Source organism: Phyllostomus discolor, chromosome 5 (assembly GCF_004126475.2).
Source record: "Phyllostomus discolor isolate MPI-MPIP mPhyDis1 chromosome 5, mPhyDis1.pri.v3, whole genome shotgun sequence".
Lineage (NCBI taxonomy): Eukaryota > Metazoa > Chordata > Mammalia > Chiroptera > Phyllostomidae > Phyllostomus > Phyllostomus discolor.
The window spans coordinates 121,644,318-121,661,265 of NC_040907.2; the positions used below are offsets into that span (position 1 = coordinate 121,644,318).

The following is a 16,948-nucleotide window of genomic DNA, read 5'->3' on the forward strand; positions in this document are numbered from 1 at the left end:
TACCATCTATGTAGAAGTAAAAAATTGCTGCCTCTAACTCCCTTTGTGTCAGACTAGAAACACCATGCCCAGGAGAATCTTCAGGAAGCGGAGCTAAATAAAAGGCTTTGAAACAAATTTCAGGTTTGCTAAACTGGATACTTTTTTAAATTGCCATGTCTTTAAAGCACTGAATTTTAACCTGGGGTAACACCAGCATAAGAGTTTAAGCACTCCAACCCTAAAAAAGCTCTGTCCACTAGCCCCTATCCTCTGTCAAGGGGCAAAGGAAAAAAACTCCTGTTTCTCAAAGCTGTGAGAAAAAACAGGGCTGTGGTGAACCCCAAGTCTTCTCACACACACACACACACACTCTCAGTGGCGTGAGCAGCAGTCACATTGAAAGGGGTGAACAAAACATCATTAACCAGGGCTCCGGGCAGCACAGAATAAAACAGCTCAAGACAAATGGGCACTGAAGACCCCAACAAAAACTTTCCAGGCAGCCCCAGGAGTGGGACAGTCCAGGACCCTGGGGTAGCCCTAAAGTGTGGCAAACAGGGGAAAGTGGGCAGAGGGTCCTCACTGGAGCCCCTCCCCAGCCTCTCCAACAACACTGCTGCCCCTATCCTCCATCTTCTCCTCCAGTACCCTGGGAAGAAGAAGAAGGCATAACAAGACCACGTGGGGCTGAACCCAATAAAAAATGCCCACTTCTCACACCAAACCAGTAGCACCAGACTGAGCAAATTAGTGCACACATATATCCCCCAAATGTACTATTCAGCAAAGCACCACCTCACTGTTGGAGACTTAGAACGAACACACACACAACAAACTTTCTTTCTCCACAGCAATAGCTGAGAAGAAAAAAAAGTGTAACTCCTCAAGCCTTAGCAAAAGCTAAATCCTGCTCTCCTTAGCTGCTGCATTCAGCTTAATGTAGCTAAATTAACAAAATGTTCCCTTGGCATTTAAATTTTTTCTTTCATTTTTTTTCTCCTCATAAGCAGAGTCAGGGGGTGATGCATAGTAAGTCAAAAGACAAAGCAACTTCAAAACAAAATCAGTTATTTGTAAACAATCCTTGTGGGGATTTTTTTTCCCTCCGCTCCCCCTACCCCAAGAAAAACAGCCCTGCCAGTTATAATGGAAAGCCAAGTAAAGATAAATCAATTAGCTTGCTAATTTCTCCCCTCTCATTTATTTAGCTCTGCACTGTATTTGTCGTAATTGACTACAATTATGTTAATTACTAACTCCAGTATAATTACTATATTTATTGTCATTGAGCACGCGATGTACCCACAGCAAAGCTGGCATTTGTCGGGCATCAAGAAAGCAAACTGTCGAGAGGTGATTCTCGGCAAACTGGCGGATGTGGCTTCAGCAAATGAAAGGGCAAAAGAGATTTCATGCAATGTTAGTTTGAAAGCACCGGTTCATTAAGGATATTAATTTTCTGATAACTACACATTTAAGTATGACACACTAGCGCAGTATCTACAGGATTTCACAATTATTAATGCGTGACAGTTTCAAATGCTAAGTGAATCAATTAAACAGCAGCATTCACAATTTGAGAAGAGATAACTGCTTCATAACTACCTAAGACTACAATTTTCACATGACAAAAAAGAGCCATTGAGGCGCCTTCAAAACCTGACAGGTCAAGAAAGAAGTTTGAAACAAAAGCACCTTACAACCATCATCTCTCCTCTTTACTTGTCAGATCAACTTTGCTAGTGTCTCCCCAGAAACGGCATCACATGCCAGCTGCCACAAGGTGATTTTTCATGTCTTGTCAAAGAAATCTTTTATTCTATTTGCTCTGCATTAACATGTTACATTTATTGATCAAGGGCCTGTTCGGCAGCCACAGCAGGGCACTGAGCTCTCCATGCCTACGGGGCTTTGATGTCCCGGTGACATTCCAGCTCGAATAATGCACATACTAAATGGATTTAATGCAGAAATGTGTTTGGACCTGACAGTTACATTAATAACAGCCCCTCACACTGATAAATATGCAATTGCTACTATTAAGAGTTACCCAATTATGGGGAAAATATTTCTCTACCTTAAAAATAAATCCATCAAGGAAAAAAAAGTTTTAACAATGGTGCATTCTCTTAAAACACTCCTCCAGCTGCAGAAAGCGCGCCTATGGGGGGGGGTGCTGTTAACACCCCCATCTCCTGCTCTCCCCTCCAATTGTTTTTAATGTCTTGCTTTATCTCAAGAAAGGTTTGGGGATTTTTTTAAAAACCTCTTTTGTTGGTCTACCCTGCTCTACCCGTCTCTTATTTCTTCAGAACCAGAGAAAAAGCAGACACCCAGGAGGCTGAAAAAATTGGGTTCTGTATAAACTCAGAGAGGAGCTAAGGGGAGGTGGCGCAAAGGTGGGGGCACGTAGCTGATCTCCATAATGATGGGTCTGGAGAAGGAGGTGTCTTTTTTTAATATAAACTCTAAACGAAACATGAACATATGTGTATGTCTCTCCCTCATTTAAAACCCTAAGTGACCTTGTGCTATGGCAGTGATGGGGGTGGGGGTGCAAAGGGGAAAAGAAAGCAGATGGGAAAGAAGAGACCTTTTATTAAGAAAAGTCTCAGCCAGGGAGAATTTGTAGTTATTATATCCCGCAATTAAACACAGACACCAGCAAAAAGCATAATCGTTCCCCTTTCATCATAAAGGAGCAGGGAACAGCTGAAATCACCAACACCGCAGTCCCTGAAGAGACAAGAGGGAAAAGGCTTTTCAGATAGTGGGTGTGTGCATGCAAGTAAATGTGCAAGTACAAACACACACACACACACACACACCCCTTCTCTTCCCTCCAGACGCCAAACTCATGCATGCAGTAATCCATCTCAGGGTTCCCTGTCTCATTGCTGGGACAGCAAGCAGTCTGGCCGGCCAGGGCATTGCTGAGCCATTTCTCCCCATGACCATGACCTTCACCTGACCCATGCCTCATAGCACAAGGGGAGATAGAGGATGAGTTCCCTGGAAACACCCACTTCCAAGGCAGCCCAGGTCTCACAAGGTCCTGCCAACCCAAACTTTGCAAATCAAGAAGGTTTTAGAGGAACAGTAGAGAGGAGGAAATGCAACCGAATTCTGAGGCCTCCAACTTGGAGCTTCAGGATCCACTGTGAACCTGCTATGGTGACTTCCACAGGCTGCTCATGCTTTCAAAAGAAAAAATCCCCCCCTCCAACAAACAATATAGGCTTGGAAGTAGCCACCCTTCTTTTCATAGGAAGAAAGCAATGATTTCTACTTTGAGAAGAAATTTGAAGTAAAACTGAAATCGAACAACCGGGGCCATTTAATCCCAGCTCTCTCATTCAATCATCAGGGCGGTCTGGGGCAAATTCCTAAAGCAACTGTTTGGGCCTCAGTTGCTTTACCTGTAAAATCTGAGTAATAATAGTCCCATTGTCAAAACGTTGTTGGGAGGACTGAATGAAATAACACATGGTAAGTGTTCTGCCCAGCCTTGGTATATACTGAATGCTCCATAATACTGGTTATTCATTAATAAGACAAACATGACTGATGTCACTTCTCTGATCCAGTGCCCCTAGGCTCCATTGGAGAGTAGAGCTAATCAACTTTAGGTACCTATCTGCAAAGCTGCTTTATTGTGAAGCTCATTGAGAGACACTCTGCAAGCTATCTCAAGGAGAACTCAGAGGCTCTCCTCAACAGAGTGTAGCTGGCATGGGAAAGGGAAAATTCTTTTTTTGTCCGAGGTTGTCCTATGCCCTGCAAAACATTTAGAATCCCTGGCCCCACCCACTAAATACTAGTAGGACCCCCTATTTCCATCCTTGTGACTAAACTTCGTGGTTGAGAATCTGGAGGGGCAGCGAATAGAAAGTCTCAAAGAGTTAAGTTCACCAGTCCCCTGCCCTCCTCCCCCCCCCAATCACCAGTGCTTCCAAAGCCACTGCAATAACACAGAGGGCAGCATTGTCCACATGCACAATGATGGCCTCAGGATAGAGAGCAGGGCAGAGGGAGAAGATGGAACAGTGAGGCCCAAGATTCTGGGGGAGCAAAATGGGTAAAAAAGAAAATAAAAGGCAGTACTAAAAAGTCTAGGAATTTCTTACCATTGTGGCAAACACTGCAGAAATATGGAGACAATGTTTAAGACAGCACTTTCTAAAACGCAATTCGAGTTACAGGAATCATCACCTAAGAGAAAACTGAACCTCATTATGTCCCCTTAGACCAGGGGTCCTCAACCTGCCTGCTGCAGACCCAGTACCAGTCCAGGCCTGTTAGGGATGGGGCCACAAGGCAGGAGGTGAGCTTGAATGTAATGTGCTTGAATCATCCCAAATCCATCCCCTCCCCCACAGCCTCAGTCTGTGGGAAAACTGTCTTCCATGAAACCAGTCCCTGATGCCAAAAAAGTTGGGGACTGCTGCCTTAGACAACTCTCTCCCATTGTCCACCCCTTCCCCTGCTCAGTCTTACCCACAGTGACTCAATAGCCCATTTTCTCTGGCCAAAAGGTGGAAATCCAGGAAAGCAGGACACTGGGAGGAGGGAAGGTGCTATATAAACCTGCTCTTTTACTGATCTTTCCCTTTCCCTCCCTCAAACTGTTTTTGGTAGTTCTAGTCATGGAAGACACCCCAGAAAGTGTTGTAAGTACGGGAAATCAAAGTGTTGCTACCAAGATGTTAAATATTACCTGCCAAGTCATTTTCCACATCACCTTTCTATCGTATGCTCTGTATTAGCAACTGGAGACACTAGAATTGACAGTGATATTCTTGGAACAAAAAAAAAAAGATGCTTTTCACAACATTGCCCAGCTTACAAAGAACAGGATTTCCAAAACACATGTACCCTTGCCTACTTGGAATTTATTGATGCCCTAGAACTATTTTGAAAATTGGCCAAAACAGTTTATCTTTCTAAAGCCTATATTTTCTACCATCTCTTTTTCAGTGTCTACTGACATGAGCTCTGTTACCACCCCAAGTCCAATATCAGCATGCTCCCCAAGTAAGACCAATGCATTTGGATTTTGAAAGCAAGGCCCCTGACTGCAAACAAACTAATTGATAAGGACCCAGTGCCAACAGAAAATGCCCTTTAAGCTGTTTTCCTGAGAATCTGGATGAGGAATTCTCTTTCACCCATTTCCAGCGTAACAAATGTATGTTCCTAGCTGGCAGAGATGCAAAGTATATATGATATGAGTGGGTTTAGCTTATGGAACCACAGAGGCATTTAGAGAACAAATATTTATATTGGTTAGTATGTGCTAGGTTATGCTGCATTAACAAATATTCTAAAATCTTGTAACAGATTTATTTCTATTTTACAATCTGTGTCCAACATAAATCAGCAAAGAACTCTGCTCATTTATGTCAGAACCCAAGACTGATGATTATAACAGGTAGAAGAGAAAGTTGCAAATTGTGCATCAGCAGTTTAAGTTTCTGTGCACTGGTCACACCAAAAGGTGCAGAGATGTGGAAACACACTGTGTTGAAGAGGAGGAAATTCTGAATGTCTGTGAGGAACCCCAATATAACTACCTGAGATGGTCTCTGTGGAAGATCAAACCTGGGTTTTTAGCCCCACTAGCTCCGTGTTTAAGCTGTTGTCATAGCTATGCTTATTGAAGACCTATTGTATGCCAGGTAATCTGTTATGCACATCACACACAGTTACACTCAACACTTTTGCAATTAGCTTAGGGCCTTCTAAATCACTGGCGAGTTACATAAACAGGACTTCAAGCTAGGGTGGTCTGACCCCAAAGCCTTGGTTCCTTCTAATTCCAATGCCCATTTTCCCAACTGATGAGCAAGTTAACAGACCAAGTTTTATGTAGCAGTTCATAACAAATAGAAATGTTGGTGTGTCTGTCCTTGAAGCTGTGGTAGTACACCACATGTCTGCCTCGCTGCCTGGGGGAGAGGACAAAGCCACCATCTCTTTATTGGAGGTGCCCAAACTCCCCAGTCCTTCACTTCCATCCTGGCCAAAGCCTAGGAAGCTACAAGTAAACTCCCACCTAAGAAATTTTCTCCTAAGCAATTTCCCCAATCAGCGCAGTTATCAGAGTGATGCTAGATGTGACTGCAAATAATTTAAATTTTAAAATGTAAGCTTCCTGTTGCCATAGATCAATGAAACCCCCTCAATTTTATGGCCATATTGCCACAGGCATATTTTTCATTTTTGCCTTGGGAGCCCTGCTTTGGCCTCTGTTCAACAAGCTCAGCAGGCAACTCACTCAAGCCACTCAAGGCCCTTGGAGGGGAGGAACGGGGCCATCATGGAGAACTCTGCCCTTTCCCAGTCAGGGGAGAAGGAAAACCGAAGCTGGAACAACTCATTAACAAGCTCCCTTTGCCTTGAGCAGATCAAGGAACCAGCACAGGCTAAAATTTAGGATCTCTTTATTGATCAGCAAAGTAAAATATGAATATATGAAAACCTCAAAAACAAGCTCAAGAAACAACTTAGGACAATGAATATTTAAATATTCTTGGTACAGAAAAGGATATAACCTCTCCTGAGGGCAATCTGACATGTGTATCAAAGCCCTCTGACAATTCCATCTCTAGGACAATGTCCCTAACAACTAATCAGAGACATATTCATCATTCAGTATTACGAGGCTATTTATAATCAAGATATTTATAACAGTAAAAAAATCTGGGAACTATCTAAATGTCCAACACTAAGAAATAAAAAACCATTAAAACTGTAATGCAGTATTTATTGAGGTGAAAAAATACTTCCAATACAATGTAAGCATCATTTTTAAGATATTTGGTATTAATAAAGAAAATAAAATGTTAACGATGGGGATTTCTGGGTTGTAAGACTATCGGTGATTTGACAAATGTTTTTTCATACCTTTCTGAATTGTTCTTATAAGAAAAAAATTAAGTCAAATCTAAGTTACAATTTCATGGAGATGGAGATGTTGGACTCATGATCATTAATGCATTCAAGTTCAAGGGGCAACCTGAGAACTCCCTGCCCCTGTCCCCAGGAATTCTGTCCAGGATGAAGGAAATCTGGGATGAAAGGGTGGAAGAGAGAATTATTTAAGTCTTTTATTAAAGGAACCAGAAATTTTATTCAGACCTATTTTCTTGCTTCCTTTTCCAATTTATGACCTCACAGGGCATATACTAGTTCCAAGGATTTTCACTCCCCGGGACAAAGTCACAGAAACAGTACAGCCTGAATTTCCATCCCTTCTGCATGGAGATGTAGCCAGTTTAGTACTGGACAACCCAAAAGAAGGCGAGGAGGACTCACGGTAGTTAGTACAGAAAGAAGACTGAGTGGAATGGGAAGAAAAAATATATAGCAACTTAAAAGTTCAGAACTTATAAATCCATAACCACCCTTCTCTCCAGCACAAACAGGTGGCCATAGGGAGAATCAGCAGAACCGTCACTTTCATAAATGATATTAGTAATAATAATGGTGTATGGCCATGAATTAATAGTAAGACAACAGAGAAGGATGTTCCTAATGTGAGTGGTTGACTGAAGCCTGGTGCCTCCCTTTTAACTCACATCTTGACAAGAAGTAATACAAATGTGATCACATACGAGGAAATTCACATGTTGGCATGTGTACAGAGTATCTCTGGAAGACTACAAAAAAGTGAGCAATGCAGAGAACTGGGAGGCTATAGGACGTAAGTGCGAAGAAGACATTGTTTTCACTATTTTAGACCTGCCATGTGCATATTATTAACAACTCAAAAAATGAATAAATAGAATTTGCCTGAAAAACTGTGGCCTAAAATATAAACAGACTGTGGCTGATATTACAATCTATAGAAAGAGCAAAATTTGTATTGGGGTATCATTCTGTTTAAGGCAATACCCTGACATGACTCTGGATATGAAAAGGAAACCTACAAAGATGTTCTAAAAGGGTCGGGGCGGGGGGAGTTTTTCTGTATGTAACAAAGTGAGAAGAACTTTGTATTTCTGAGGACAGTTCCAGGAAGAGGATAAGTGACATGGAAAGGAGATAGAGGGGCTGGGAGAGAGAGGCACCTGGTCACATGCAGGAAGCCTGACAGTAAGGAGAGGCATGGCCGGGGGTAGCCCAAAGGTCTCCAGGAACAGTGCTATCCCAAACTTGTGTGTTGCAATTACCACCTTGCCCCTCCCAGTACACTTCCAACTGTCAGTAGAAGTCTGTAATACATAGTAATGTTGTGTCGGGCTTTGGAGAAAGAAAAGGAGTGTCCCAAGCGGGGCCAAACAAGCTGCCAGGAGGGAGAACAGAAGACCACAGAGCAAAGACATGGTTAGAGCAGGGAACTGTGGTGAATCTGGGTGCAGGGCAAACTGACCAGGACTTCCATGGAAACAGTAGGCAGGCAGGGAGGTGCCTCTGGAGAAAGATTCCACTAAATGCGGAATGGGCATTCACAATATTTCATATGGAGCTGATGATCCCTGCAGCCTTGTGGGCTTGAATCATCTGTTTCCTGTCCCCTTACTAGGAAGCTAAGTTTATGATCTTTTCTTTTTTTCTCCATATTCTCTCCCTTCTTCCAATTTTTTTTAAAGAAGAATTAGCTAAGCGTCTCAAACATCGTTAATTGTGAACCAGCTGAAGGCAAAGATAGACACCAGTGTCTGAATATGCTCAAATCTTCCTCCAACACCCAAGAAAAATAGTGCTGCCTCCTTTCATTGCCCAGTTAGGTAAATAAGACAGTCAAAGGTGATCCAGTCCCAATCATACCCACATCGTCAAGTCAGGATTGCTCTACTCCATTCTGGTCTGCAACAACCTCCAGCTCAACCAAGTCCTAATGTAAACCTTTCCCAAACCTTAGACCTGGCTCTTCCTTTGCTCATATCTGCCCCAAGCCAGCCAGGACCCAGTGTGCAGATCACACACTGACCACAACATGGACTAGAAGAAACTCCTGACCAGATGTGATCATTCTTCAACCTCACCACTATGGAAATATCTCTCCTCTAAAAAAAATTAAAATTAAAATCATAACTCCTCTCCCTCTCACTTAATTTTCCTGCCTCCAGGACCCATCATTTTCTCTGATAAACCCTTGTAGATCCAGCCCCACAGAGCCAAGAGCCCCTTCTCACTACCAACCCCACTCACCACACACACACTCCCCCTCCCAGGGCCCAGCCCTTTCTCCGCCAAAGGAAGGCAGGGCCTCTGGGTGTGACAAAGACATCTGTTTCCTCAGACTTGACAGCCCAGTCCCATGATCTGGGCCTGCTGACATACTCCCTCATGGGGCCCTGCCTCCCCAAACCCACATCCGGGCTCTCACCAACAAGGCAGCCACAGCCTGAGCCCCTAGAGGCCAGTTACACAGAAAGAACTACCACTGCCCCACAAAAGAGCCCTTTGCCTGAGTCCATGCTGGGGAGCTATTTAAAACACACACATATCTAAGGCATGGTCCAGTCCAGATTACGTACTCCATCCTATCCTTGGATATTGGGACCAAAAACCATTCTTAATTTCTTAACAGTCAGCATTTGTTTGTTTGGCACCCTCTCATCACTATGCATTACTTTGCAACTTTTCAGTTTCCACATCTTCCCACAAGTCCAGGAGAGAACACCCACAGTACCCACTCTTTCCATCACCGTCCGGATGCCCCTTCCCTGGAGAAGAGGCCTTGTAGCATGGCCACGTGCTCCTGAGCACTGTCCAAAGATGCTCTGCCAGTTCAGCTGAACCTTAAATTCCCTCTACCTACTGGTGCCTTAATGCCCTGAGTTTTGCCCATCTTCTCTCAAACTCTTAATTCCCAAACTCTTAATTCCTGACCCAGAAGTTTGGAGAAAAAAAGACTCTAAGGTATAGAAGGAGGAAAGTGCCAGAGCCCTGGGGTGGGATTTAGGCTCCTATCTCTCCTTTCACCCCAAGGGAGTTGGGTCCATTCAGGGGATAGCACAGTTCACAAGAGGACACTTAGAGGAAAAGCCCAGCATGGGGCCAGCTGCCTAGGAAAAACCATCACCCTGACCCCTGCTCCTTGAGCCCACTGATATCCTCTTCCCAAGCATCTCCTACTTCCTGCCCCCAAACCAGGCTTAATTCAAAACCTTTTAAGAAGAAATTAAATAACCGTCTGTATTTTCCATTGGAATAACATACAAGATCACACTTACCTTTTGCCAAGACTAGAACAGTTGTTCGAGTTTTCCCTCCTACCCACCCCATGCCAATTGTGTTTGAATTACTTTGAAATACCATCTGGGAGAAATCATAAATATTTAAGGTTCCAATTCATGAAAAGGCAAAGAGAGAAAACACACACATATACCTTACCTGTGATTTGGCAAATCTTTGGGAAATGGGGATGTCCAGAAGAGCATTCCTAAATGCCTCCAAAACATTCTTGCTGATTCCATCTCATTCCTCCCCCCTCCCCGCCCCCAAGAGTATTCTAACTTGTCTGCATGGGTATCAGTGAGAAAGGAAAAGAACAAAGTGAAATTCTCCTAGGAACTTATGTGACATGGAGGTGCTCATGTTCCCTGCTTCTTCAGTGGCATGATGAGGCTAGCCAAAAGAATCATTCAATCGGGTGCAAGTCCATGCATCTCGCATCCCTGCACCCTAGGCAGAGCTAGAGCAGGTGGCTTCTACCTGCAAGCTGTTACCAGAGGCACTGGGCCTCCCAGGCCTGGTCTGCATCTTGTGAAGGTTACATACCTCAGAAGATTAAAACTCAGATCGAGCCTCTTCGCAAAATGTCCATAGTCCCTGCCGAGGTGATCTGGAATTTCTCTGCAGTTCTGGCCTATGTAGGACACCTGGAAATTAAATGGAACAGAAAATGTGGCAAATGGAAATCACCCAGCTGCTCGCAGCCCTGAGTCATTGATCTGGTAATTGCTTCCGCAACTTTAAAGGCAAGCTCCTCACACACACACACACACACACACACACACACACAAATACCATATTTGTGGCTGTTTTTCTGATCAGATCAGCTTTGGGGGCTTCAGGACTCTGCCAACAGCTCCCCCTTTCCTGTACACTTAGCATGATGAAGACTAATCCTAGCACAATGGAAATTGGACTAAAATTGGCTGGATTCAGATATCCAAAAACAAACAAACAAACAAAAAACAGTCAGAGCATGGTGATATAATCTCAGCAATATCACCCTCTCGTTCAGGGGCCTTTCCAACAGCTGCCCCTCTGGCTCTCCTCCTCCTCCACTGTCCCCTGCCTTTCCCAAATACCCTGTTATGCACATAACCTCATAAAGACACAGCAGATGCACTTACTAGCATTCAACCTGCAGGGTGCTGAACAAATAGGTTTGGACAAGAAAACCTTCCCAGACCGCCAATCCCATCTTACTACCACTGTGTATTAAATGCCTGCCTCAGTCTGAACAAAGCTTATTCAAAGGCAACAGGACAACAACTAGTGGCCAGGCCTTCCAAGTCTCCCTCCTCCAAGGAGCCTTGTGCAGTCAACACCACTCTACTTGCAGAGCTGTTCCCTTAGGCATTATTTTACTTATATTATTATTAATCTAGTGTGTGCCCAACTATTAAGAGGATGAATGAAAATTTAATCCCAAAACTTCTGACTTGACAAGGTCAAAGGGCTTTCTCATTGCTGCAATCACCTAGTATTTGAAACCCATTTTTACAGACAGCACCGCATGGGCAGGGTTGGCAACTCATTCCAAAATCCATTGAACAAGTGGGTTCCAGTTGGCTAGTGGGTCATGATACATGATACTTCCCTGCAGGACTCTACCCTGAATTTCCAGGTAGAAATTCAGGCCCATCACACAGCTACAGCCTTGATCCTCTCCCATCCCTGCCACCCACAAATCCACATTCTTCTGTGCATACAGACAAGGATGTCTTGGAATGAGTAAAAGACTCCCCAAGGTGTTATGATTCCTGATGGGAAACAAGAATATGGTGGCCATCTCAGATATTAGGTTTAACCATATGAATAACTACTATTCAATCATTTTAAAACTACAAAAACAGCACTTTCACATAGCTCAACCTAATATAAATCACACTTCACCCTAGCACCCTCAATGATTCAAATCATCTCTCAACCCTCTCCTATCTAATGGGGACAAACGTCTGACAATACAATATCCTGTATCCACTGTCCTTCAGTAACTTCATTCCTGGAGGAGAAAAAGTAGGGAGAAGGGACAGAAAAATAGCTAACTCTAATGAAATAATTTTGACTCAGGAAGATACAGGCTAAAAAACAAAGGACTCTAAGTTCAACATAGCAAGTTCTCCCCTCTCTGCCTAGTACTCATCTTTCTTCAGACCCACTTGTATAGTAAATTAAATTCTGCTTCCAAGCCAAGATGGAAATCATACACCAAGGAGAGACTGAGGATATAAAGCTCAATCTAGGGACTTCAGTTTCCCTCAGGATATCCACTCAGAATATCCACAGGATATTCAGTTTCCCTTATCATGTTCTACATGGTAAGTCCACTTTGACCACCCAGGTCCATGGTGCTCACCACAAAACCCCTGCTTCTCGTGCTGGCATGTACCACCATCTTGTACATATCATCATCATTCAAGAGCTCTGATACATACAACAGAGAAGCTGAGTTTTAGATGTAGCAACCAAGCTCTTTCCTCATAGACCCACCAGGGACTAAATCTATAGGGACCTAGTTTTTCAAAACCCCTTGTGTTTATACGGGACAACTAGGACTCCAGAGGCCTGCCCAATGTAATAAGCTTCTCATTGACAGTGCCCAGATCATGGCCTGCATAGGGAATAAGGACTGCCAACTTGAGGGCATGGAGTTCTTACAAATCCACATGTGGATTTTCCTGATCGACAAATGCCAATGGCACATCTATCATATATGTTGGCTTCAAATTGATTCTTCTTTTTTTTTTTTAATTTATTTTTAGAGAGGGAAGAGAGGGAGATAGAGAGAGAGAAACATCAATGTGTGGTTCCTGGGGGCCATGGCCTGCAACCCAGGCATGTACCCTGACTGGGAATTGAACATGCGACACTTTGGTTCGCAGCCCATGCTCAATCCACTGAGCTATGCTGGCCAGGGCCAAATTGATTCTTCTTAACTGAAAGATCAAGAGCTACATCATGTGGAAGTCACCAGAAAAGTGTCAGGCACTAGGAAAGGAGATGAATATTTGTTCCCCTTTTTTCTTTGTAAGATTCCCCTTCAGAGGAAATTAGCAACACTAAGGAGAACTATCACTACAAAGCATTCAAATCATTCACAACATGTCTGACAAGACTTTCATCGTGTTTTATTACATGGTCTCAAAGAGCACAACATCCTAAGAAAACTAAACAAAGCACAACTTGTTCCCATTCCACAGAGACAAAGACCAAGTCTCCAAAACCTAATAGGAAAATCAACTTGACAAGCCATTTGCATATTTGGACCACCTACATGGTAACTTGGGAGCTTTTAGAGATGATTTTAGAGTGAAAACAACCAACCAACCATGTCGAAGTGTTCCTAGCCAGGCTTAAAAACAGCAGCCACTGCCAGGCACTGCAACCAACGCTCAATAAGAAGAGACCTCAGCAGAAGACACGACTTCTCAGGATGTCATGAAGCTTCTTGGAGCACACGGCCACCTAATGTAAGACACGAGGCCAGAAGAACCAGACCAAAAAGTGTTAGCTTCTTCAGCAAACAAGAGAAGGGATGTAGAGATTAATCTTAAACAGCACAGAAGAGCACATCTGAAATGAGAAGTCATTCTATTAAGTCAATTACCTTGATATACACTAAACTGAGGAACAAAGTTTTATACTTTTTAACTTAACCTACCTTATATAATCTGTACCCCAAGACTTCTACTTTGTGTGAAGTGAGAGCATGAAGGGACACTATCATCAGGGGAATTGAAACATATCAAGTTAAAGACCTCTACAGAGAGAAATACAAGAGAGAAAAATAAAATTGTCTTGGGAGGATTTCTACACATACACACACCCAACCCTGCTAAAGGGTGGCAGAAAATTACTAAACTGTAGCACACCAAGGGTCTCTTTTTGCAGTTGGGGCAGTCCAACTCCCAAGACATTTCTAGAGATGGTGGATTTGTCCATAATCACACAGAGAAGATTTTATGATACTTGGCCCCAGCCAGGGGTAAGGGATCCTTGATTTTAAATTTTTAGTACTGGTCCCTCCATGTTGTCACAAATGGTAGAACTTCATTCTTTTTTAATTGCCAAGAAATATGCCATTGTATATATGTACCACTGCTTTTACATCCATTCAGCTATTGATGGATATTTGGGTTGCTTCCATGTTGTGGCTATTGTAAATAACACTACAATGAATACAGTAGTGCATATATCTTTTCAAATTAATGTTTTGGGTTTCTTCAGCTATGTACCCAGAAGTGGAATTGCTGGGTCATAAGACAGTTTCATTTTTAACTTTTTGAGGAACTTCCATAGCTTTTTCCACAGCAGTTGCACCAACTTCAATCCCCACCAACATTTGTGACAACTTGGATGAACCCCTAGAGGGTATTATGCTAAGTGAAAAAGTCAGAGAAAGACAAATACCATATGATTTCTCCTATATGTGGAATCTAAAGAACAAAATAAATGAATAAACAAAACACAAACAGACTCACAGATGCAGAGAACAAACTGAGGGTTACCAGAGGTGCAGGGGGTTAGGAGAATGGGTGAGAAAGGTGAAGGGATTAAGAAGTAAAAACTGGTAGTCACAGGGATGCACAGTTCAGCCTAGGTAATACAGTCAATAATATTGTAACAACTATGTATAGTGTCAGGTCGGTGCTTGAATTATCAGTGGGAGGTGGATCTCTTTGTAAATTATATAATTATCTAACCACTATGCTGTACACCTGAAACTAATATAAAATATGGAATGTCAACTATAATTGAAACATAAAACTTTTAAGAAATAATGAATTTGCACTACTAGGAGCTCTGCCAGAGTAGAAACAGCCCTGGGCACAAGTTTGTCTTTAGGCAGCTACTTACTAGCTGTATTATCTTGGATGGGCCACAGTCTTACAGACTGTGTTTCTTCTGTAAACTAGTCAAACACCAGCTGCCTCCAGCATTCATTAAATGCCCACCACCTGGCTATTATCTAGTCAACATTCATGAGACAGCTCCATGAGTCACATATTACCCTCATTTGTACTTATATAAGAGGAATGAGATAACATCTTTGAAACACATAGCATGGTCCTCAGCACCTAGTGACCACTGGACAAAGAAGTGCATTAGACCAATATTACTACAGAAGGGATTTGTTATTCTGATGTCTGTTGGGCACAAAATTTCAATGCCCAGATTCCAAGTTTGCATTTATATCTACCACTAAATTGCTGCCACTACTTTAATTGTCATAAGCTAGAGGGAAAAGAAGATTGAGAACTTTATGCTGAATATAAATGATGCATTCAAGCCAACAGAAGGTCCAGTGAAGTCAGATCCATGCTGAATGAAAGGTTTTACAGAGAAAGTGGAGGGAGAACTATATCTCCAAGCATTTGATATTGAGGCCTGTAGAAGCCTCATTAAATTATTTTAATTTTATTGGTGTTGATGGGTTTTTTATTCTTAAACCATCCCTTTATTTGAAGTTTATAGAACTTAAATATGAGCTTAGAAAAAGTTATATCTGGTTTTATATGTATATATTTAAGCAACGTTGTAATAAAAACAATATTAACCCTATTGGCTCATGGCAAGCCCCATGAATGATTACCAAAGTTTGAGAACTACTATGTGACACATTCAAAGTGCTTTGTTTTATGATGGCTGTCATTAGAAGTTGCAAGGAGCAGAATGCTAAAAGACCCTAACCTCTGGGCTGCCTCTCCGGGTTAGGGTCTTTAGGTGGTTTTAGGACATGGGCACTAACACCTCAGATACATTTCCCAGCTCCTCCCCTGGCAGGTCCATCTATTTAAAACAGTCCCCGGGGGCTCAAAAATGCCTCAGGTCCAGGTCAGTTATTATCCTTGGGCTGTTTGGGGTGAGCTTAAAGCAGGAGGTATACAGAAAATCAAGTTTGGGAAACTGAGACAGAAAAGCAGGCACAGGAGAGTTCTCAGGGCCATCGTCAAGTCCTCCATGAAGCTGGAAGAAGCTTGTAATTGCTCGGAGGATTTTTTATGCTCTGAGGTCACCCCAACCCTTGGGGTCAGCATTCTCTGACCTATACAGTCAGAGAATGCTGGGTCTGAAATGCAGAGACCACGGTCTGAGGGGAAAGGGACCCTTCTTTGGCAGAGGCCCTCCCCTCCAGCCTTGCCCTCTAGGCAACCATGTTAACTCCCAGAAGCCCCTTTTCCTTGCCAGCTAAACAAGACCCATCATTTTTAACCTCTTGGCCAGGCTGGTACATCCCTGACCTGCTCACTTCTGAACTCTGAGAAGGGGAAAACATTCCCTTTAGCCCAAAAGTAATCTCAAAATCTAATTGTGCCTGACACTACCTGCTTTAGGCAATCCAAGGGGAGAGCTTCAAAACCTTAGAACTATCTCTCTAGGGTGTACAGGGAAGGGTAGGGAGTTGGAGGGCTGCCTTAATCAGAGGTTAAAAATAGAGACCTGGCTTTTCCAGCAGGTAAAAGGCACCCAGTGCCAGAGTGGCTGAGTCTAGCCCTCCAGCCATGACTGAAAACACCTGAGGCTTCACCACAGGGCTGAAAGCAAATGAAGCTGGTTGGTATCACCCAGGGTTGAAACTGGAGTGTTGATATTTTCCATAGGCACCTATTCAAGAAATTAGGTGCCAACATAAGAAAACTGGAGGGCTGCGGCCTTCTGCCTGCCCCGGGTAAGGACCCTGTGGGTAGGAGCCAGAGCCAGTCTGCAAGGGACCCTTGACCTAGCGCCTGCTGGGATGCATCATGATTTCACTTTCTCTGGTGGGCCAGAGGCACCTCTC

The 16,948-nt window shown here is 43.2% G+C and overlaps 1 protein-coding gene across 2 annotated transcripts in view; it reads right to left on the bottom strand.

Moving 5' to 3' along the window:
• Positions 1-16,948, bottom strand: part of LRMDA (leucine rich melanocyte differentiation associated) — a 1,079,387-nt gene that overhangs the window by 1,045,854 nt on the left and 16,585 nt on the right. For both annotated transcript variants that reach the window (XM_036027546.1, XM_036027547.1), the window contains one exon: positions 10,714-10,814. In XM_036027546.1, the coding sequence (XP_035883439.1) occupies positions 10,714-10,814 (101 nt within the window). The remainder of the gene's footprint in view (positions 1-10,713; positions 10,815-16,948) is intronic.